At 51.2% G+C, this 24533-nt stretch overlaps 1 protein-coding gene across 2 annotated transcripts in view; it reads left to right on the forward strand.

Annotated features, from left to right (window-relative positions):
• Positions 1 to 285: 285 nt before the first annotated feature.
• GAS7 (growth arrest specific 7) overlaps positions 286 to 24533 on the forward strand; it is a 108284-nt gene continuing 84036 nt past the window's right edge. For both annotated transcript variants that reach the window (XM_082067308.1, XM_082067309.1), the window contains exon 1: positions 286 to 507. In XM_082067308.1, coding sequence (XP_081923434.1) covers positions 325 to 507 — 183 coding nt within the window. In that variant the 5' untranslated portion in view covers positions 286 to 324. The remainder of the gene's footprint in view (positions 508 to 24533) is intronic.

Consider the following 24533-nt stretch of genomic DNA (forward strand, 5'->3'; position numbering starts at 1 on the left):
GGAGCTGCGCTCCGGGCGGCCTCTCCGCCCCCTCCTCATCCTCATCCTCCTCCTCTCCCGCGCCTCCCCCTCCTCCCCCGCCCCTCGTCCCCCGCCCCTCCCCTCCCCCGCCCCTCCTCTCCCCCCCCGCCCCAGCCGGCGGTGCCCGTGGGCGCCCGGCGCCGGGGCTGCCCCGCTGCCGCCCGGTTGGGCCCCGCCGCGGCCCCGCAGCGGAGCGGGGCGGGCGAGGGGCGCGGCCAGCGCGGGCCCTCCCGCAGCCCTGCGCGGAGCGGCGGCCGAGAGCGGGGCGGCTGCGGGCGGAGCGCGGCCGCGGCCCCCGCCAGGATGTCGGGGTCGCGCTGCCAGACGCTGTACCCCTTCTCCGGGGAGCGGCACCGGCAGGGGCTCCGCTTCGCCGCGGGGGAGCTGATCACGGTGCTGCAGGTGCCGGACGGCGGCTGGTGGGAAGGGCAGAAGGAGGACGGGCTGCGCGGCTGGTTCCCCGCCAGCTACGTGCAGCTCCTGGAGGTAGGAGCGGGGCCGGGGCCGCGCCGGGCGGGGCGGGGGGTGGCGGGAGCCGCTCGGCTGCCGGGCCGGGGGAAGGAGCCGTCCCGGAGCGCCCCGGGCTCGGCCGGGCCGGGGTGCCCCAGCTGCCCGCTCGGCTGCGGGCGGAACGCGCCGCTGCCCCCGGGGACCCGGCTGGCATCGCTCTGCCCGGCGCCCCCGGGCAGGTTCCTCGGCGCCCCGGGCCGGGCGCTGCTGAGCACACACAGCGCTCGGACGGGAGCAGCCTGTCCGGCCCCATCCGGCAGCCGGAGCTTCGGTACCTTGTGGTGTAGCCATAGAGATTGAGGGAGCATGGCGAGCTGAGGGCTCCTCTGGACACTTGTGTTTTCACAACTGCTAAACAGCAACAGAAGTCAGTGGCTGAGGTGATACAGCTCCTGGCAGTCGTGTGTGTAGGCCAGATGCTGGGGTCCTCTCCCTCCTCTCCCTCTCGTTTCCTTTCACTGAACATCTCTTGGCTTTGTGTTGTGGAAGAGGTAATTCAGATGCATCCCTTCTGTTGCAACAGTTCCCCAGCTGCCTGGAGATAACTTGCTGCTGTTTACGTGTGGCAGAGAGCCCCAGTGGCATTAGAGTTCGTTGCCCAGACTCAATGTCATGGACTTTTCATCAGGATGCTGAGAAGCTGCATTAGCTTCCCTTGTTTTCAGGGCCCTGACACCCAGGGCAACAGTTGTATCCCCACCTCAGGGCTGCTTGTGTCTGAACTTGTTTATTACTTTGTCCTATGCAAGCAAGACACAATGCGGGTGTAAAATATATGGCCATGAAGAGTACCTTCACAATCTCTGCATTTCTGAAAGTGAAATCTGAAACATCTCGTGTGCCAAAGCAGGAACCTGCTTTGAGCCCATCGGTCCTTCCCTCGCTCACCGTGCCCTGTTGTTTGGAGCTTAGGACGTGGGTATGGAAATGGTCTCCCGAAGCAGTGTCCGTGTGGGGACTGGGTCGAAGTGCTTCGCAGCACAAGTTTTCTTGGTCAGCCTCTGTTTTCCTCCAGGTTTCTCAGGGGGATCAGCCTGCTTTGCTGACACGCAAGGCAGTACTACCCACCCCAGGTGTTCCCTGCACGCCCGCTGGGGAATCCGGAGCGGCAGGAAGCGCTGGGCAGAACCGGCCCACCAGACGCATGCGGAGTAATGTCCTGTGAGCAGAGGGTTTGGTGCAAAATGAGATTTTGCCTATAGACCTGGCATTGCCTTTTAGTTTCTCTAGTCCAAACGAATTTAAAAATATTTGACGTTTCCATTGAGTTCCTGTTTCTCATTCTTACCTGGAAAGATGAGAAAGTAGAATTTCTCCATTCCGTGCTACAAGAGTGAGGCCAGGAAATTTTCTGTGTCACTGAAGCACTTGCGATTTTTTTATTAGTTTAAAAGTTTGGGAGTCCTTTTGTTTGTCAGTTTTGCCACCTACAAGATCCTCTACCGAGATATGTGAATGTTTATGGTTTCACAAACTGCTAAATATTTACCAGGAATTTAGGAATTGTTTGAGGGAAAAGGTATCATGAGACAAACTCTGCTCAGCAAAAGCGGCGGGAAATCACTTCTGCGTACACAACAACTTTGTTTTCCTATCCTCTTTCTCCTGGAAACTACTGTTTTCCTGCTTAAGTCTGAGCAAGTTCCACTGTGCTCAGGTCGGTGCCTGCAGCCCCTCTGACCCTCGGCTCACGCACCACTGAAACCTTTGCTGCAGACCAACTGTCCGCACAGCACAGCCTCCTGTCTCCCGAGCAAACCTTTGGGAAGAAGGTAAGAAAGACAGCAAGTGCCAGCTGGTGTTCGCTCTTTTCCTTTCCCCAAACGTGGTGCCTAATAAAGACTATGAACTGGAGTTAGTAGATATGTCAAATGACAGCTCGTTAACCAGAGTAACCACATTTTTGGGACCACAGGTACATGGCACACATTACGGTAGAGCAGATGTGTGAGAAGGAAGATCTGTGTGTGTCTCTCTCATGGCTCCGTGCAGGCAGCCTTTCCCTTGTGTGCAGGTCAGGGACCTGATCTAACTGAAAGACACCATGATAGAAATACCCTCCTTCTCTGTTCTCTGATCCACGTCCCTGTCCAACCACCCTGACATCAGAGCTGGCATCAGGGAGGTGATGACAAAGCATAGCTAGATGGGGCCACAAACAGGATTCTTCTTTCAGTACCAACCAGCACTTACATTGGCTTTGGGCGGCCCTGGCCCTGCAGCCTGCGGTAAAGTCCAGCCTTGTGTTCTGAGCTGAACTTAACCACACGATGTTCTCCCCGCCCTCTGTCCTGTACTCGCTTCCCCAGCTCACTGCAGTGGGTACCTGTGCTCCTCTCTGGAGCCCTGTGGCTCCTTGTCCCGAAGCACAGCTGGCTGCACTTTCTGCCCAGCAGTGAATGAACGTGGCTCGCAGCCGTGTCCAAGGCTACCAGGGCTGGCAGGGTTTGCCCTGCACAGTGCAAGCCCTTTCTCCTCATGGCAACGTCTGTCAGGTGCCTGGGTGCTACCAGAAAGAGATGGCTGTCTTCTGAAGCCTTTGTAACTTCAAGCCTGCCACCATATATAGACGGGCAAGATGGATTTTCTCTCTCATACAACTTCATGCTTACTGACAGAAATCTCCTCTGACAGCGCTGCTCTGAGCCTGCACTGAGTTTTGGTCCTGAACTCACAGAATGAAGCAAGAAAGGTATAAGGGACAGCATCTAAGGCGGGAGTCTCTTCTACCCTGGAGCAGTTAATTTAGCAGCCAGTCTGCAGCGCACTGGTTCCTGCCGGCTGAAAGAGGAGAAATGACTGTTCCTGCTGGAACCTCTGACAGCACCTGCGTCTCTTCACAGGCAGCTGGGCCGCGTGTGCCAGGCCGACCATCCCCAGTGCTTATCCAGGAGCTGGGGGCAGGGCAGGCTCTTCCTCCTCGCGTGCACTGGCACTCAGTGGGAGCCCTTGGCTCTTGCAAAGAAAAACAAGTATCTGTGGCTGGTGGTTAACCAGAGTGGGTTTTGCTGTCAAATGTGGAGTTGAACAGCTCTGAGAAAACCATGAAGGTTACTTATGGGAAACGAACTCCAGTGGTAGGGATGGGCATTCCTGAGGGATTGCTGCCTTTGCCTCCTGAGCTCTCTTGCTAGCAAAGGTGTGGTTTCAGTTCATTCATCACAGATCAAGAAAAGGACCCAAGCCGTAGTCAATGTGGGGCAAGAGAGGCACGGGGAGGTAAAGAGGTAAAGGTATTTGGCACCCTTTGGTTCCTGCTCCGGTGGTTGCTGCAAGCGCACAGTGGTGGATTAGAAGTGCCAATGGTGGCTGGATGTTCCCGCAAGGATGGAAACAATGAGAGCTAGAGGAGGACTGGAGTGTGTGGTTGGGATAAGCCAGAAACAAGATGTTTCTGTGAGCTTTGGAGAAGATACAGTTCTCATAGAGCAAAGGAGCAGCATAAACCAAAAGCCTATCAAAAACAGAGAGCAAAGTGAGCAAGGAAAGTCACCATCCTTGGAGGTGTTTAAAAGACATGTAGATGAGGTTCTTAGGGACATGGTTTAGTGCTAGTTAGGTTGTGGTTGGACTTGATGATCTTAAGGGTCTCTTCCAACCAAAATGATTCTGTGTTTCTAAGGGAGGGTGTTAGTTCCGTGATGGGGTTCAAGATGAGTTCCCTGAGGCTGCTGCGTCTTGTTCACAGCATCACTGAGTTGGAAGGGGCCTCTGGAGACCAGCTAGTCCAGCTTCCCTGGCCATGTCTGGCCAGGTTTTGAATGTGTGTGAGGATGGAGATGCCACAACTTTTCCTGGCAATCCATTCTGGTGTTTGACTACCCTCATAGTTTTCGGTTACATTTAAAAGGCATTTCCTGTGTTTTAATTTGTGCCCATTGTGTCTCATCCTTTCAATGGATATCACTGAGGACAGTCTGTCTCTAACTTTTTTACTGTCCCCCCATAGTTTTTATTGATAACAACCTTCTCAAGCCTTCTTGTCTTGATGCTAAACAGTCCCAGTTCTTTCAGTCTTTCCTTGTATGACCAATTGTCATGTTTTAACCTCAACCAGCAAATAAGCCCCACACAGCCACTCACTCACCCTCCCCCAGCAGGAGAATCAGAAGTGTAAAAGTGAGAAAACTCATGGACTGAGATAAAGACAATTTAATAAGTAAAGCAAAAGCTGCACATTCAAGCAAAGCAAGATAAGGAATTCATTCATTGCTTCCCATCGGCAGGCAGGTGCTCAGCCATCCCCAGGATCCAAAACACAGCACTATACCAGCTACCAGGAAGAAAATCAATTCTATCCCATCTGAAACCAGGCTCCAATCGATTAATCAACATTATGGCCCTTTGCTGGACTCTCTCCACTATGTCCTTGTGTTCCCTGTGCTGGGAAGCCAGGTACTGTTTCTTATATTGTCATACTCTTGAAGATAGTGGAGTAATGGAGAAGCAGCCCCCAATATTTCCTGAACATGGGAATCCAGTGACGCCAGAGGAATCCAGAAGCGTGGTTTTGCTGTGACTGAGCTTCATCTGCGAGCAAGCAAGTCTCTCCCACAAACTCAGGCACTTGTGGAAGGAGGGATGTTGTTACTGGTTGTCCATATCCCGTTGAGTAGATACACCGTCAGCTTCAACCTTCATCCCTCCTTTGGTGATTTATAGCTATATCAGCCATGAGACCTGAAAGCTGGGGACTAGCAACTGCATCTTGTGACCATTTCCTCCCTTGTGCATATGTTTGTACTTTTGCCTGACCGTTTGAGCAGAGCCATGCAGGGACCCTCTGTACCAGACTGTTGCAGTCCCAGGTGAAGCAGTTGCCCTTCCCAACCTGGTGCAAATAGGATTCTGTGCAGATATGGGCGATGCACGGTCCTTAAAGCCAGCACTGCCGTGGTGAACACAGGTAGAGCAGATGGCATGTGGTGTGCGATACAGTGAGGGATTTCTAACAGCTGGAGACAACACAATGTTTCCTACCCAGAGGCTGACTGCCTCCTCACCCCACCTGCATCAGATGCTCGAGTTGATGTGTGTAGAAAGATCCGTACAGCTCCAGACCTGAGAGCAACCTAGGATAAGTCTCACGGAGGTCCCAGTTTGTCGCGGCCTTTATTGGCACAGGGCAGCAGGGGTGCCAAGAGGGTGAGATGGTGTTAGACCTCTGGGGTATGGACTCCAGGAGGTGCGTTACACGGGACCCTCTGGGAAACACTGGCTGTTGTGTCTGTCTTTTCTAGAGAAGTGATTTTCAGAGTGGTGGGGAGATGTGTCATTCAGTCACATTTGCAAGCGTTTCGATTCAAAATCTATTTTGGGCATTGCTTTTTGTATTTGTGGTTAGCTAGAAATCACTTATATAAGCAGCAGCAGTAGCAACATATGCAAATTTGCTGAAAATTGTCAGCACTTTTTATAGCTTCAGTCATCCCACAGATGTAAGGCTCTGTATGCAGCACAGTGTGTGCTTCCAGCACGGACGGAGGTGGCTCTGGAATCTGACTGAGCGAGCTGGACTGAGTAGGGCTGAGCCGCCACTGATCTTGTCTGCGCTTTCACAGCTTGATTTACTGGAATATGAGGCACTTTGGAAGGAAAGAATCACGTGCTTCTCCCTGATGCAGGGTGCACGTTCAGGCATCGGACACTAATTACTTCCACTGCTGTGTAATGTTCAGGGGGGGACAATTCATCTCACCCGACCCAACCTGTGACATCTGCCACCTGCACGCTGGAAGGTGCAAACAGTTGAACCTGGAGGTCGCACATTCAGCTGCAGGGGGGGTGACGTGGCACGAACTGCTTCATTCTTTGTGACCAGGTAGTCATAAAGGGTGAAAGGAATTCATAGAAATGGTAATGCCTCTAATTTATTTTGTAATAGCAGAGAATGTGTAGAGGATTTCGGTGCCAAGCTGTATCTTGTAAGCTGATACGATCCAAGCAAACAGTGTGCTTAAGGAGAGACTGGAATGAGCCAGCTGATTAGCGAGGAAAATTCCATTTCATGACAAAATTCAACTTCTGAACATTTATGTGAAATAATATCATAATGAAGCCTCTATTTCTAGAGAGAAGGAATAATGAGAAGATGCCACATACTCGATATTTTTCTAAAACGCTGCTTTCTTTTGGTTTCCAAAATGGAAAATATAGCTCTGAAACCAAGACCAGAGGATGCTGGCAGATTTGGTGCACTTTGGTTTTCTCTACTTATTTCACTTTTACCTATGTGATAATAAATGAGCAGGTAGAATTAACTGGTCATTTGAATAACCAGATTAAACCTTTGTTTTATCTCTGTGATTCCTTACCTTCTGTGGTTGCTTATAACCCACGGTGCTTATAACCCACGGTTGCTTATAACCCATGGTGTGTGTTATTATCAGTAATGAACCCTGATTCTGCGTTACCAGAATCTTAAATGTCTGAGTGTGTACTCAGGATTTGTTTTCATTATTTCACTGACTACTGACATCCCAAAGATAGGACATTTTTCTATTTTGGAGAAGTCCCACAACAATAGGAGCAAGTACGTGGTGCCGATAGCATGTGTCTTTGGAAATATTTGGGACTGTTGCGGTTGTTTTCGCTGTGGCCACGCTGTGACTCGGGCAGCAAGCGTGATGTTTCTCATGTTGCCCATGTCCATCCTGTTCACACCATTGTCAGAGCACGGGGAGCTGAGCGTGGCTCACAGGCGGCTCTGCTGACTTGTGGCTTGGGCTGTTTGACATAAGGCATTGATACTGCGGTCTTTGATTTCTGGCGCTTGCAGGGAGCTCTGGTTCTGTGCAGCTTTCCAGAACCCAGCGCCTGTGGGATGTGCCCGGCTTCCCGCGCACACGGCGGATTTGCTGGAAGCCTCCCAAAGCACATTTCCAGTAACAGTGCACAGCTCTGAATCTGCAGATGGGGAAAGAGGACCTGCTGAAATCTGAAAGAAGCATAATGGACTTGGTGATCACCACCCTTTGATGACAGCTTTGCACACTGTCATGAGTTTATGTCAGTTTAAAGTGTCGTTTGACCATATTTAATTGCATGTTGCACTCACTTTTGTTGGTATGATCCACTTGGAATGCAGAACAGTGTAAAATCAAGGCCAACAGTTTGTTCATGTGCTGTTTTTCAGGAACAGGGTGCTTCAACAAGTGTTTGTCTTGAAAAATCTAAGTAGGCTTTAGCGTAGTTGGAATTCTTAATGTCACGCCACAGTGTGAAACATTACCTATTAAGAGGGCCAGCAGGCACAGACTGAAGCACAGGAGGCTCCATGTGAACATGAGCAGAAACTTGTTTGCTGGGAGGTGCCAGAGCCCGGCCCAGGCTGCCCAGAGCGGGTGTGGAGTCTCCTTCTCTGAGACATTCAAACCCCCTGGACCCACCTGTGTGATCTGCTGTGACCCTGCGTGAGCAGGGGTTGCACTGGGGGATCTGCAGAGGGCCCTTCAGCCCAACCAGTCTGGGATGCTGTTACCTCATGTGAAGATTTGCTCTGTCTCTGCAGCACAGGCTGAGCCCATGCAGTGAGGGGGCCAAGAGCCCCTCGCACACCTGCCATGGCAGCAAAAGTGCACTTCTGGCTGGTAAAACCTGGTTTGGTGGAGGGGGAGGGCAGCCTGTACCCCATGAGGGATAAACATGGTAATACTTTGCCTGCCATGGAGCTTTGTCCCTACACGCTGTGGGGACTGTCCTGGGAAGCGCTCATTGCACAGGTGTATGTAATAGCAGAGAAAGATTTTTGCTCATACTAGTAATCGAGTTTTCCTCATTATGCTGTCAAAATAGCTTTTGTATTAGCCTCGTACATTTGTGGTTTGCTTTTTTGCTGGCAAGTTCCAGCTGGGGGATGCCATGGGTTACCCAGGAGCTACCACTCTGCGTTTTGTATTAATAGAAGAACACATCTAGCAGTGGAACAGGCCAGTGTCTTATAACATACGCCTTCTTCAGCATTTGTGAGCAGGCCCCGCAGTCCTCAGTTGCTGGTATGGGCCACGTTGGCATGGATTTAGACCAACCAACAGGTGCCTTTGGTCACTGATCTTTGAACTCCTCGACACGTGCAGACCCAAAGTCCAAAATCTTTCCTTGGCGTTGTCTGAGATCTGTCTGACACTTCTCCTACATTCATAATTGGTAAGAGTAGACTGTGCAGGCTGTTCCCGAGCCACGATATCCCACTGCGATGCTGGCAGCCAGAGCACCGCGGTGTTCCAGCGCTGCGCTGAGCACCGTTTGGTGCTGCACCCATCTCCCTGCGCTTTCCCAGCGCTGGGGCAGCTGGCGATGGCCTCTGCACCCCCGCACCTCTGCTCCTGCAGTCTCCAGGGTGCGTCCTGGGAGCAAAATAGGGTCATCATTAACTATTTCATCCAATATCTCTTTGTGTGCCCCTATTGACCGGTTCTGTGCCTCTCTCTGCTGCCCTGTCAGTTGGTTTTCCATGGAGGAAAAGAAGGCTCAGCAAAAGGTCATTAAAAATGAAAAGAAGAGAGGGCAGGCAAGTTTTTGGTAGTGGAGGAGAAGGAATCATTAGTATGGAGGAGTTTGGTGGAGAAAAATGGAGATTTGGAGTGACAGAGTTTGCAAGGGGTGGCAGAGAATTAAGAATTAAAGCGGTTTGAATTTCATTCTGATATGGCAAAATGCCGTGCAGAAATTGCACAGAAGAAGAATTCTGTTTCCAAGGGGTGGGCAAATGCTTCACTCAGAGCGGAGTAGCCAGGAACTGGATTGATGAATGCCATGTATTTTGCAGTCCCGGAGAAATGTGTGTACTGTCTGCAGAATTCAAAACCCTGCTGAGGTCTGTGTGCAGCGCGTGGCCGAGCGGTTCCAGCCTGCCCTGCCATGAGCTGCCTGAGCAGCAGATTTGCTTCTCCTGTGCCAGCTGCTGTATAATAGGACTAATTCATTACCCAAGGCCAAGTAATCACTCTCAATAGCAAGATCTAGACTTGTCGCATTGCACTTTATATTGCTGATTATCACAGTCATAACAGTCACCAAATGAAGCCTGGAATTGAACATCAGTCTGTTAGGGGATGAAGAACAGAACTTCATGTATTTCCAAAACGAAATAGTGTTTAAATTAGCTATGGGTCCCTCTCGGAAAATACATTTGAAGTGAAACTGAGTCTGTGAGCCCCTGTGCTCCTGCCCCAGCTGCACTGCCCCAGTGTCTGCTGGACTCTGTCACTCCTGCTTCTTCCTCTGTGCTTGGCCACCACCATTTACCAAGTCTGAACATGGATCTTTGGTGAGGGACAAAGCTTCCCCTCAGTGCCAGCCGGAGACGTGACCGTGGGCTCTAATTCAGCTCAGGGACAGGGCCATGGCAGGTTCTTCTGATGTGCATCTCGCTGGCTGTGCCGAAGGAGAGCTGGTGCCAATCGCCGTTCCCAGCACGTTGTGAGCAGCGTGGCTGGTGCTCCGCGCTGCCACCTCCTCCCTGCGGGACACGGGCGGGAACAGAGCATCTTCCAACATATCTCTGATTAGTGATCCCCTGCTCTGGCATCTTGTCAGCTTCGAGGTGGGACCTGCCACATCTCACAGGTGGGACTGTCTGCTGGAGCAGCATGGGAGGTTGTCTGGCCATGTTGGAGCCCCATGGAGAGGAAACACACAGATAAAGATGGCCAGCCCCAAGCAGCACATGCAAGTGGGAAGAAGCTGTGAGCTCCTCCCCACATGGTGAACCAGGGAAACTCAATGCTGCAAGGCTGGCTGCATTTTGGCTTGAGCAGGCTGGACAACTTGATCACAGAGCTCCACCCAGTGATGCCCAGCAAGTTCTTCATATCACAGCCTTGTGGGCTTGTACCCATGCACTTCTCCTTCTGTGTGTCCAAGGGAGGACCACTCCGGCTTGATCTGGGTAGTATGGGGACTGTAACCCAATGGCACAGTGTTCCCTGGGCTCCCTTCTCCAGGCTGCTCCACCCATATCTTCTGGGCTGAGAGGCTGCTAGTTTGCAGCCAAGCGCAGATAATTTCGAACGCACAGATCCATTTGCATGGCTGTCATATGGGAAGCTGCCCACACCTTGGCACTCGGGGCAGGCTGCTGCTTTGCCTGCAGATGGGTTGTTGCATGGAGAGCTGGGCTGGCCCAGGCAGCAGCCGCAGCCTCACTCGCACAGAGCTCTTCTTGGAAAGGTCTCTTCTGCTTCACCGCTTTCCTCAGTTGACCTCGCTGGACCCAGAGTCTGTGCAGCCAATGGGTCTTACCCCTTCCTCTGAGTTGACTGTGAATAGGTTTGTTCTTCAGTCTTGCAGCGTTTTGGCTGGGCAGGGGGAGGTGCTGGTGCTGACACGCAGGGCTGATCAGCAGCAGCCTGCCGAGTGCCATGCGTTGGGTCTGGTGCAAAGCAGCAGCTCTTGGACCCTTACAGCTGAAAACCAGTGGTGTAACACAGGGGATGGAGCTGGCTGCCCTCAGAGGAGTGGCTTTTGCTGGAAAAGATGCAGATCTCTGGAAATGGCCCTTTTGTGACTCTAGGATCAGAAATCCGCAAGCAGGAATGCCTGTAGTCCCTGTGTTAGCACTGATTAGTGTGGGGGGGGTGTCCCTGATTTACGCAATGCTCCTTCTGCCTTTCCCCTTCCTGCTGCCTCCTCTGGGGGCAAAACTGCTCCGAGCTCAGGTGCCGCAGCCAGGGAACGTGCCCTGGCAGCCGGGGAAGGGCAGCCTGTTCAGCCCAGTGTCCGCCCCTGGAGCGAACGCATCTCAACATTCGTTTCCATGGTACAAAAGTTGTTTTTCTCTTCGGTAATGTTTGCCTGTGGTTAGAGGGAAGAGATCTTGAAAGTCCCTTTTCCCCTCCCCGTGGGAGGAAAGCATTTTGGGGTTTGAATTGCTCTGCTCAGACCTTTCCCTGCCGTGCTGGGATGGGATGTTTCCTCCTCACCACCAAGCCAGAGCCTCATGCAGCCTTGTTCTCATCTCAGAGGGTTCACGCTTTAACCACTGCGCACCTTCATCCTCTCTGACACACACCAGCTACGGGGGAATCAAAGTCAATCTGAGTCTTTAGTCCTTTTTTGCTGAAAATAACAACGGTGCTGACTAATAACCTTTTCTTTGTTCTGTGTGATGGAGGCCCTGTGGTTTCTTGTGTTGCTTATTTTAACCCTGCGACTCCCGGCCCCTCTGGGCGGTGCCAGCCCGGGGTGCACACCTGTACCAGGGAAAAACGCAGCATTAGCATCCTCAGCACCATTCGGCTCGGATGCAACAGACAACATGCCAGGAGCGGTTCCGCCTGCCAGGGAGGGCACACAGCAGATGCTTTTAGGTCATGGTTTGTCATTGTCTTGTTGTTCAGGTGGCATGAAGCCCGAAGGGCAGATGTCCTCCAGCTTCTTATGGCTTGAAACGCAGTGCAGCTGAAATCCCTAAAAATACTTTTATTTTAATGAATAAGGTTACAGTTGGCCTCTGATGAGCCTGTACACCCAAGTTGTCTTATGCCACTCCACAGGGAGCAGCAATTGTCTCTCTCTGTCATGTAACGTGTAACTGCCTCAGTTGCCTTATCAGAATATTTCCAAGGAGTAGAATTGAATCAGCGATCATGACCATGTAGGACACAATCTTTTCTTCTGTTGTAAGCTTTTTCCTTTATTTATGATATCATCTTCTGTGGCAGCTTCCACATTTTATTCTCAAGGCGAGGAATTTATTTATAAATAAATAAAATAGATACATCTATAAAATCTTCGGTGTTGGATCATTTTCCCCGCTGTCTGCTCGGCTTCACCTCCAGCGGTAGGAAGGCAATTTCTTCAGCTGAAGGAGTTAAATCTATCCCTCCAGAAAAGAGCAAGGCAGATCTGAAAGCTGTTCCTGCTACACTAATTTTGATCTCAGCCCTATTTCCTGTCTAAAGAGTTTTCTCTTTCAGTGGAGATCATGAGATGTCACATTCATTATTTTTGCTCAGAGCATGCTGAGACAACGGCTCTCAGCTCCAGGATCCCCTGTCTCAGGAGCACCGGCTGAGCAACAACAACCATAAGTTACATTGAAGCTGCAGTTCTCTATATTTTTAAACAATATTATTCTGAAGAACAAAATGTTGCCATGGTGTAGTAGTGTCTGAATAATTAGACACAGATTCAACACGTTTCAGTGTGCAAGGTGACTACTCGGACCAGGCCAAAACCAGGATAACCTCCCAGATTTCCCTCAAATAAAGCAGGTTTTTTTTTTCTTGACGTGACGAGGTCCCGCAGCTGTGCGGGATTCACCAGGGAAACTCCTTCTGTAATCAGACCAGCTTTTCTCCGTCCATCCAGGGGGTTGCAGGAGCTGGGGGGGCAGAGCCGCTGACACCTCTGGGGCACCGCGGAGCGGGGAGACGCCGTCTGCGGGGCTGCGCGGGGAGGTGGCGCAGACACGAATGTCACAGGCACACAGATCATGCTGATCGTCACTCGTTCATAGGCTTTTGCTGCTTCAGTTCAGCAACGGGCACAGCAATGTTTAGAGTGGTGCGAAGGATGTTCAGGCTATGACAGGTGAAGACCTATGGCGAGGGTGGAGAGCTGGTCTGGCCTCCTGTTCAGTCCTCTCCTGCCTCTTTAACTCCGTTTGCGTTCGGCAGCAGGCCCATGATGACCCTCCGTGAACTGGTCCAGCTCCGGGCAACTCGCTGTTTTCCTGGGGTGGCTTCTCCCCGGGTGAGCTCAGCAGATCCCGTCCAACGTGGACACTGAGTGTGTGGCCGGGAGCAGGGCCCTGCTGGGAGGCTGCTCAGCGCCTCCCCCGGTATTTTACCCGGTGGTTGCAGCAGCCGGGTCTCCAGGGATGCTGACCGTGTCCCTTGCCTCTCTGGGACCGGAGGGATGGGGTGAAGTGGTTTGAGCACGCAGACCGCCAAGTGTTATGGGTGGCATCAGAGCCAGACCTCTGTCTGGTCACTAACGTGCAGATGTGCAGCTCACACAGGTCATCTCCACCATCTGAGGCAGGCACCAGCCTTTTGTACAGACATTGCAAGAGGCGCTGGTTTCTCCAAAGACGACTGAGTGTTGATTTATGCTTAGCAGGAGCTGCCCAAAGCTCAGCAGTTTACATGCAAAATTTACCCAATTATACATGAGACCAGAGGTAGTGCCATGTGCAGAGAGCAGAGCAGGGTGATGTGGGAGGCTGCAGGGGAAATAGGCAGCTCCGTGTTCCAGGCTCTTGCAGAAACCCTCAGATGTTGCAAGCACGTGTGTGCTGAGCCCCGGGGCTTTGGCACAGACCCCTCTGCCCAACGCACTTCGTACAAACCCAAAGTCATCGATCTGCAGAATCCTTGGAATCATGCAGCACAGGCTTGGATCTGCAATCACGTCAATCTGAGCTTTTACCGGGTCTCTTCAGAAACAATGACCTTGTGTCTCTGTTATTGGAGCGTGTTCATTTTGTACTGACGTTTTTAACGGCTTGATGGATTAGTCCAGAAGCTCGTCTGGCTTCTTGATTCAGAGCGGGTTGGAAAAGCTCTTTTGAATTTGGCTCATGGACAGAGAATTGCCTGAATGTAAGGGGAACATGACTGATCTGAGAAGTGATCGATGAATTCAATTAAACCTAGGTGTTCCACACCCCTTTGCAAACGGCCTTGCTTGGGTGTTGGCGGGGAGACATTACCGTTTTGGCTGGTGGTAGTTAAATGACTCGTATTTGTTCTTACATATCAGGATCAAGGGGAGGTAAAACCCACGTCATGGTGGTCTCCAGGGCCCTATTCCCAATCGCTGTCAGTATAAATTGTTGCTCTTACAGCTGAGTCCATTACCCTTGTGATGAATTTCTCCCCGGAGGACAGACATGAGTTAAGCAGTTTCTCAGTGATCACGTAACTCGAGCAGCAGAGTCCCGTGGAAGAAATTTTTTCTGATAATATTATTCAAGATCGCATTGTGAATGACATCAGAAACACTAAAGAGTCCCCACCCCAGCTCTTTTTAACTTTCAGCCCCATGTGTTGCCCTTTTCTAAGTAGCATTTTTTTAATATTAGATTTTGGTTTACTACATTATGTCATACTTTAAATGGTATTTCCATTTTCATATCAAGTGCATCTGTTACAACCCATCTCATGGAACATCAGCATAGTGTGATCTTTGAAAATCGCTGCCCAGGGTACATATCCGTATCTCATACTATAGTCATAGGCTCACTCCTCTGCTCCAAGAAAGGCTCAATAATACCCACATCATTTCTTATGAATAGTTATCTGGTCTTTTCTTAACAAGCTATACCATGGCTTCAGTATCACCTCCATGGTGAACCTTCCTTCCTGCCATTTAAATCCATTTTTATTCCATCTTTGATGGATGGGAAAACAAACTGTCCTTTTTCTCTTTTCAGCAGCTTTGTGCCGTATCTGAGACGCTCCCCGCTCACTCGTTCCTGCTCTGTGTTAAATGACTTTTCCTCTTTCAGGTCATTTTTTCTAGATCTCTGGTTTTTACTCTCTTCTGGATTAGTCCCTTTGTTCATATCTTGAAGAGTGAAGCTCAAAACTTGACCCGTAGCTCCAGCCGAGATCTCACCAGGTTCTTGTCTCTCAGACCGCTCTCGTTTTCCTTCCCAGTGCGATGTCTGTTCCGCAGCTCCGTCTCCTTTCCCATTCCTCCAAGACAGACACTATGCTTTGCCTTTTCCGTGTGCCAAGAACCCTCCCTGCCTGTTTTCCGTGGATTCGCAGAGATGATTAGCAATGGCTCTGAGATTTATAAGCCAGTTCTTTAAAGTCTTAGGATGAATTTATCAATCTCAGTGTTCTCCAACTTATTCCCTCCCTGTTGCAGGCTGAGATGTTAACCCTTTGTTGCTAGTATTAACTGTGACAGCCACTTGATCATGTATGACTTCTTTATTATCAGATGACTTTTTGTTGACGATACTGAACATGATTGTCTGTGAGTATCTCCCCTTCTCTTCTGAGCTGCAACTGGTTCCTTTACTTGGTCTTCCTCTTAATACAACTGCATTTATAGAACACTTCCTTTTACTGTTAATGCTTATCTGCTGATTTTATCTACTTTTGCACCTACACTTCTGTACTTGTTGTAAGAGTAACTGGCATTTTATTTTTTATTTAAAAGCAATCTAAAAGGTTCCTTTCCTTATGTGCACTGCACTAGGCACAAAAGGTTTCCAGTCCCAATGACTTCTGATGTTTCCCTATAAGAGGTAATTATATCCTGCAGATGTATGAGGAAGTTGCATATTGAAATGCTGAATTTCATAAGCAAGATTAACTTGCTGGATGTAGAACAACTAAGCAGACAGATTTTCTGTATCTGCTTTGAGAGACAGCGTGGCTTGGGGAGGAATCCTGAGTAAGCAGCAGGTCACAGTGGCTGGACCATGTTGGAAATGCATCCGCATTGCAGGACAGTCCCAGGGACTCGGGGACCAGCCTTCCTCCAGATAAGCACCTTCAGTTCTCAGGTCTGTGATGAGCTTTACGTCTAATGGCAATTAAATCATACAGGCTTGGTGCCTCTCGTTCCCTTTGTATAGCTGCAGTAACTCGAAGCCAAGATTACAGTTGAACTTTGTTGTGGTAATAGGCAGTTTATGTGCTTGCTCATTCTGTAGGTAGCATGCTCAAGCTGAAGCTTACTTCTCTTGCAACAGAAAAAGTTGTGAATTGCACAGAAATGATGATATTTGGGGGTGAGTTCAGTGCTGAATTCGGTACTTCTGTGTCTCATCCCATGTCAAGGGGTGTAGTCACATATTTCATTAGTGGTGCGTGTCACTGACGAGCAGTTCACCGACAGAATAGCTGGGACTGGGAAAGAATGGGAGTCTGGTGATGTGTTAACACTGCAGTTTATAACCTGGCCTGCTGTTCCCAGGGGCCACGAACGTCCTGCCAGGAGCCACCACCACCGCCTAGCAAAACTTCTACAATTCCTGCACATATCACACAAATAATGATGGACCATTGGCATATCTGTGCTTTAACATTGGCCTTTTTGCTAAGAACTTCCTCCATCCTTTTTGCTGCATAAACGCATTTGAGGTGAAGCCAAAATGAATCCTCATAGGCTTTCGATTGGCAGCTTGAAGTCTGGTAAAGTCCAGAAGAGGATGGAGGGTCTGGAAGGGAAATGTGGCAGTTTTAAAACAGGCAGTTTATTAATTTCATCTAAACCAGTGTCAGTGGGGCAGGGGAGTGACCAAGCAAAGACAGCCAGGGGAGGTGACCCGGTGGCGTTTGCTGTGTTCTTCTGAGGATGCTCAGGCACTGGGTGGAACAAATTAAAATTCACCAATAACTGTTTCCAGAGATTACCCTCCCACTGGCTGTTTTTGGTGCTGTCTTCTTGTACTTGCGTTTTTTTCCAAGCTGAATCTTGTCTTGATATTTCCTGTTGGTGTTTCTGCCTGTCACACTTTGCTGCGTGTGTCCATCCCAGCTGCTGCTGGTCACCTCGGACCAGCGAGTGTCCCTGTCCCGGACCTGCTGGGCTGTGGATGTCTCCCAGCACCTGCCTTTGTCATCCCTTGTCTCCTTCCCACTGTCTGCACCGTGATGTTATTATTGTATGCGCACCATGCCAGGACTGAATGAATTTCACTGCACGACTATGGTGACCTGGATATTCTTCTCAGATGAGATGCTTGTACTGTGAAGCTTCATTAAAAAGCGATAAAGTGGGTGAATGAGATCTGAGCTCCCTTTAGCGTGCACTGGGCCAGGACCAGCAGCTCCGAGGACAAGAAACGGGGGTTTTTCACATGCTCAAAGGTATGCCGCTAATTGGAATATAAACATGAACAGACCCTCTCATGTCAGCAGTGGTGTGTCAGAGACAACAGGCATCCCTGTTACCAAGGACTGCTGACATCACTTTACACTCTTGGGTAGGTGGCATGTGGGAAAGAGACATTAGTGTCCCCTGCAGGTGTCCTCCCCTGTATCAGAAGGGCCAGAAGAAGGAGTGGAGCCTCTGTACAGGAGCACCAGTGAGGGGAAAGCAGCTACAGGGAGCACTTTGTGCTGTCAGGTTGGATGAGAACCAGCCCGGGAGCAGCAGAAGCTGCAGGGGGAGAAGGGAGCATGTAGCACAGTGTGGAGATCCTCTGCTGCTCTGCCCACCAGGGGTCATCTTCAGAAACAGCTGATGGTGCTGCATTACCTGTCTGTCCTATTTGCACTTTATTTTATTCCTGTAATGGAAAGAAGCTTGTAAATGAATATAGCACACTCTGGTGCCAGCAGGCAACGCTGCTGCGCTCATCCAGACCTTCCTGCGGGACGGGGTCGAGGCAGCCAGGGAGAAACGCTTAGCGTGTCCTGCCTGAGCAGCCTCCAGAGCCATTGAGCCTGGCGGAGAAGGAGGATTTTGCTTTATTGACATCTCAGTCCTCTGCTGGGGTACGAAGCTGGTCCCACACTTTGCATTTTTAGAGAGGGGACGCCTGGAAAAACGCTGCAAATGCAGCAAGAGCTTGTGTCCGGCCGCCTCTCCCTGCGCGACGTGCCGCAGGAGACCCGTGTCCCAGCTGCAACGGGGAGCAGGTCTGCTGCACTGCACCACAGAGCCCCAATGCCCCAGTCCTCCCGCTGCCCGTTGTCCCCCAGGGACACGTGGCCTTCCACGTGTGGCCACACCAGCCCCACTCCCATGTCCGTGTGTCCAGCCGGGGCCCAGGGCAGCCAGGGCTCCGAGCGGGGGCTCCAGATAGGGCTCTGGGAGCCTCGCTCAGCTTTGGCAAGTTGTGGGAATGGCCTTTTCCCTTGCTTACTTTTTTTTCACTTGCTCCTTTTTTTAAGAATTGTAGCAACAGCAAAACCAAAAACTGAATATTGTCCGTCTGTCCGAGTGTGCTTTGCTGGGAGTTACAGGCAACAACAGTCACATTCCCCACGCCTGAGAGAGATTACAAGGGAGGGCGCAGGAATGTGCATCTGGCAGCACTTTGTATCTTGGCCATTTCATTGTTTTCTCTGCATCCGAGGTTCACAACGTTTTGCTCATGGAGGGCCATTCAATCCAGGGAATATCGGGCTGGGGCTGCATAACAGATATAATCTGCAGGGAAGCACCATTCATGAGAAACTGAGGACAGTTGTAAATAAAAAGTCCCCACACAGGCTGCAAAAGTAGCTGGGAGCTTTATTTGGGGATCCTGACCAGCAACAGCAACAGAGGGAGGCAAATTGCATTTTAAACTGCAGGAAAATGTAGCTGTAATATGCCAAAATGTTAATAGCTTTGCTTAAGGCCTGGGGCCAGGAACAGAATCTGAATTAACTATTCCAATTTTATTTTAATTGCACAGATTTTAAGATAGCATTTATAATAAAAATATCTTGCTAGAAATGCAGATCATTGACATAAGGTTCTCAGGGACCCGATCCCAACGTTCTTTCTAAAAGAGAGAGGATATTTAAAGTGTTTTGAGAAGTAATTAAAGATAAATACGGACAACTAACCAGGATTATTCTTTGGATGATATCAGAATATGCTTTCATTAATTTCCCCTGAGAAGAATACGCTAGCCCTGGAGGTCTGACAAGAAGGTCTTCTGTGATGCTTTTACTTGCTTTTCTAACTTAGAAATGTGTCGTGGTTGAGACGGACAAACGACATAGACCAGGTTCGAAATATGTTACTCACTTGCTCCAATATGTTTTTGTAACCAGCCGTTTTTGGCAGGTGGGTGCCGCAGCGGTGGATGTTGCCATGCCTTAGCTGTGGTGTGCATGCTTGTTTGTGCACGTAGGAGACAGTCTATCTAATTTAAGGGAGAATCCCTTCCTTCCTAAAAGAGCAAACACTAATTATTAGTTATTGTGTCTGGGAAATTGCAGAACACAGCAGTAGGATCATGCTTGTTAAAAAAAACCCTATAGTGATGTATGCGAAATGAAGCAAGTAAAAGCATGCCCTGGCACAGCCCCCTGTAAGCACATATGGTGATGGAGGTTGCATAGGCACATTGTACCCTTGAGAGAAGAATTTCTTTCATAGTGATTTGTATATTATTCATTATTTTGCTTTTACTCATAACTTCTTCTTTTTGCACCTTCTGTATTTCTGGAGTGTCCCAGTTCCGTGTAAAACACAAAAGCAAGTGAGTCCGTCACCAACAGCTCCTGTGATGGCAGCTTCGTGTCGTCCCCAGGTGGAACGCTGGGCGCCTGTAACCGGCCTTGGAGTGTTTTGCGGCTGGGGCAGTTCTTCTATTGTGTTACTGCTGATCCTGGGGGTTGTTTACCTGGCTGCTGTGCTGCTGGGAGGAGGATGCTTGTAATTCCTGGGAGCCGTGGAGCACACTCCAGGCGGCCGGCGGCGCGGGGTCAGCAAACAGACGGGCAGCCCTTGGGAGCCGGGGGCAAGGGCTCCTTGCTCACACCTCTTGGAGGGATCTTGTCCCAGGGACCAGGAGAGTGATGCAAAGTGTGCGGCAACGCAGAAACTATGTGCTTGAGATCAAGAGCAGACCTGAAAGAGCCCCACAGTGAGTGAGGCACAGGTTTCTTTAGCACCTCTTCTTCTTTCTATTCAAGTTGGCTTTTTCTACTTAAGCAGTTACTTCTTCACACTTTTCTTTAGATAAAACCTTGTGGCATTGTTTGGGGATGGTCTTGGTGGGAGGCGGCATGGCACATCCCCACAAAGATCAAAGTGGCTTGGGGCTCCCTTCCAGTTCTTCATGCATGCATTTTGCAACTTGCTGCAACGTCTTGTGGAACATGCAACCCTGACACTGCATCTGATCCCAGGAAGCCGTCAGTGCTTCTTGGCCCTGGCTGGAGAGAGGGGACGCGCTCCCACGCACAGGTGAGCGTGGGGAGCCCAGGGCTCCATCCCAGGCTGTGGAGAGCGTGTTGTGTCAGTGCGTACAGCGGAGAGCGCTTGTACGGGCTGAGCTTTCCCGCAGTGCCAGGCTGGAGGCCCCATATAAAAACATTTGGCATTAATCCCAGATGCTTCATTGCTCCAAAAGCAGCTGCGCGCACGGGGCCCTGGGAGCTCGGAACACAGCCGTGCTGCCCGGCTCTTCTCCTGCCCTCGCGCCTGCTGTGGGTGACTTCTCTGCCCCCCCTTTCCACGCAGCAGCCCAGGAAGGGGTCAGACAGTGAATTTAGGTGGCTGTTGGAAGTTTTTTAGCTGCTCCCAGTCACCTTCCCAGTGCAGAGCACCCGCAGCGTGCAGCATTCCCCAGCGCCCCGCTGCCTCCTGGGCCTCTGACCATCGTGCTGGTGTGACGCGCTGTGCAGCCACTCAGAGGGGGATCTGTCCTCCCAGCGTGTCATTGCAAACTGGAGACAAGCAGTGATGCTGCAGCTGGCCTGACCTGGCCTTGTGACTCTCCGGGCGTATGGGGGTGACTCGTGCAGTACAAGGTTTGCTGAACAATAGCCCTGTTGTGTCTGGCTGCCCAGGACAACAAAGCCCTTCAGAGCGCTTGGCCCTGGTCCTCTGTCTTGTACCAGATGCTGATGTCAGAGACAGAGCAGCACATCCCCCTGAGCAGGGCGAGGGGACGGGGGCTCCTGCCTCCTCCCGGGCTGCCCTGGCACGGGGCACATCCAGCCCAGAGCTCTCAGTGCTGGCACTGATGCATCCCCAGGCTTTTCTCTTCTCTCCTTTCCCACCCTACCAAGCCATGGTGTGATAAGTCCTGCCTGGGGAAGTCTTAGGGTCCAGGACAACCAGCTCAGTGCGCTGCTCGTGGGTGATCCAGCCTGGCTGTGTACTGGTGGGTGACCCCTTCCCAAACCTCCACAGCCAACGTCAGCTCTGCAAATTAGATACCAAATGTTAACTCTCTGAACAGCAAGAAACAACGGCGCTGAAAGGAAAACAAAAGGAACATCTTTGTTTCTCTTTGGGAAGAAGAAAAAGGACTACAGATATTTCAGATAAACTCCTTGACTGCTGCAGGAAACCCAGCTTCTGGGAGGGATTTCTCTGTGTTTGAGGGGGCAGCTGGACACAGCTGTGCTTGGGAACAGGGGACAGGTACCAGCCTGGTCCTTCCTGGCATTCTGCCACTTGCCTTTTAACTTCTGTATGGTACATATGCTGACTTCCCATGAGGGTCTTCAAGGCTGCATGTTGATGCTGAGATCTTATTCTTTTCTATCCAGTACCCTGTGCCTTAAAGTTTAGGCAGAGGTATTATGCAAAAGTTTTTCTTAACGTGGTGCTGCACGAAGGTGCGAACACAGAGATGCACTGCAATGCTCCCCCACTCCCCCAGGGCTGTAACAGGGGACAGGCACAGGTGAGGTAACTCTCTTCACCATTGCTTAGCTTCCTTTTGGACTGGGATTATCCCACCTCAGCTGTCCTCCACATCAGCATGTGGCGAGATGAATACCAAGGGCTGGGATGTGCACATGCACCGCGCCAGGGGCTGCTGGGTCAGCAGCCTCCAGCAGGCTGCCACAGCTTCATATCCCCAGATCCAGGCAGCAGCGAGGACAAGCATGTATTGCCAGCAGGTGTATAGCACAAACTCACAAGCGTGGTTCTTCTATTTACACATACACGTGGCCAGCTGCACAGATCAACACAAGCAGAAACACTCAGCACTCTCACAAATGTCACCAAAAGCCTCATCTTGTTCCCTTTTCTGGTGAAAAATGATAAAGGTTTGTTAGTGGGGAATGCATACATATATACAATGTGGAGCCCTCCAGTAACTGGCCCTGGATCCCAGTCTCCCCGGTTGCTGGCACCTGGTCATGCACCCTGAGACTGCAGCCCCACTCCGGTTGCAGGTTCACACACCTGCTTGCACGCACCAGCACGTGCACAGACACACACTGAGGATCCTCCCCGTAGCTGGATGTAGATTCTCTGTCTACCTGGCAGATGACACGTGGATCCTTCCACCTGACACACACAGATACGTATAAGCAAATGGGTCTCAGCCAACAACCAGAACTTATTGTCCCTACAGTGGTTGGCTTGGATCTCCTGGGCCCTCCAGTCGCAGCTCAAAGACCCTCTGGTCTCTCCAGTATCTGGCCAAGACTTGGGGCTGTTTTGATCCCTGGCTAGTGCAGCTTGATATGCAAGTTCCACTTAGCAGTGCCAGCTCCTTGCTGCTGCCCAGTGTGACCTCCCAGAGTTTTTTCCCATCCAGTCTCACTCTGGCCATCACCTTTCCATGCGTATCTTGGCTGGATAACACTCGCCAGGAGGGGCTGCTCAATGGGTCAGATTTGTCCATTAGAACAGAAAGAAAAAACAACCACGTATTTTCTAGGAGGTGATTCTTGAGCTCCCTGTGGGTATGTATGCGTTATATGTGTGAGGATACATGTGTACATGTAGCCACAGTCACCATGTTCTAGACAGGCTTTCTTACTCAGAGCAGACACTGCTCCCATCTGGCTGTTCAGGGTCTTTGGTGCCTGCCGAGAGGGTGGTACTTCGTTTTCCCTTTCTTGGTTGCTAATTCAGTGCCAGGACTCTACACCCTTGTCAGATAGTGCTAAATACTGTCAGAGGGTAACACGCGGGCTGTGAGCACACCGAAAAGGGGGCGCTGGAAAGTGGTGAACTCACCTGGGAGCGCCGAGAGCTCAGGCAGAGCAAGAGGCGAGAAAGCCAGCAGCCGGGCTGTCCTCCTCTGCAAACCGTGCTCGCCTTCCTCCACACCTGCCGCCCCCAAACTGGGAGCCATCACAGCCTTTTTGTTCTCTTTCTTGCTAACCACCCTCCCCAAATCAGGGCCTCGCTCCCATGCTTTTTCCCCACTTTGAATCTCCCCCCACCCCATCTTTTTCATCCTTCCTACTCCAGACCCGCCTCGCTTCCCTCTCCTCAGCCACACGTCGATCTCCACGGACAAGCACCTCTCGGAGCTGCTGCTTTGCCAGAGCGTGAGCATCGTCTGCGGTGGGATCTGGACCAGGCCTGGTGCCGTGGGTCCCATGACACCCACTGCAGGGGACAGACTCAGCTGCAGCTCAGTGCGGTGGCTTGTCCCCATCTGGCCCCTTATGTGAACCAGGCACACATTGAGAAGGGACAGGACTGAGCAGCTCTGGAGTTTTCAGCGCTGTCTCGACAGCCCGTGTTCTGAAGGGGTCTCAGCGGGATTCGCAGATCTGAGCATTTCTCTTCCCATCCATTTTGGTCTCTCACACAGCGCTGAGCCACAAAACATCACCCGGTCTGTCTCCCTGGGTCATGTATCCTTCAGAAACAGTTTGTTTTTCCCTAGTTTAGAGTGCTGGTGGAGAAAAGTGTATCAGTCCCAGAAGGCTGATTCTCTGCAAACATGGTGTTGTTCATAGATATTACCTTAAAGCAAGCTCTGCACCACAGCCTGGGACCTGGGTGGGACAGAAGAGAGAGGTTTGTCAGTTGGGGATTTGGCTGCGAGAACAGGCCCTCGGTGGGAAGGTAGAGCCGGGTGGGAAGCGTTTCAGAGCCAAATGGGAAATAGAGGGGTGTGGGTGTACGAGAGTTGACTGCAGAGCAGAGACACATGCACAGGGGCCACCTGGTCCTCCTCCGAGCCACAGCTGCGGTGGGTTGGTAGGAAGGTGGAGGAGATGGCATCCGAGGAAACAGCAGCTGCGCGGAGATGCTGAAGTTGTTTATGAGGGAGAAAGGGTGAAGAAGACTTTGGCATGGCACAGAGGAGCATTATTAGGGCAGGGAGATTTTGAAGACTGGGAAAAATGAGGGCTGTCCTGCTACACTGGCATGTGGGGTGTGTGCTGGGCACAGTTCAGCCCGCTTCTCCAGCCTGGGGGTGCTCTGAGACACCCCAACACTTGGCACAGGCAAAGGGAAGGGGAAAGCAGCCCTTGAGGAAGAGGCTGATGTTACAGAAGGTGGCCGGAGATGGGGCACGGTGCCCAAAGAAGAGGAATGCAGGGGGCAGTGGCGCTGGCAGTGTTTGCTGTGTCTCTGCTGCAGAGGCGGTGCCCACAGGGCCACCCAGGGAGGGCGACTTGGTCCCAGCAGCCGTGTGCCATCAGATTCAGCCGAGG

This window comes from Streptopelia decaocto (genome assembly GCF_964273445.1).
Source record: "Streptopelia decaocto genome assembly, chromosome: 16".
NCBI classification, from domain to species: Eukaryota; Metazoa; Chordata; class Aves; order Columbiformes; family Columbidae; genus Streptopelia; species Streptopelia decaocto.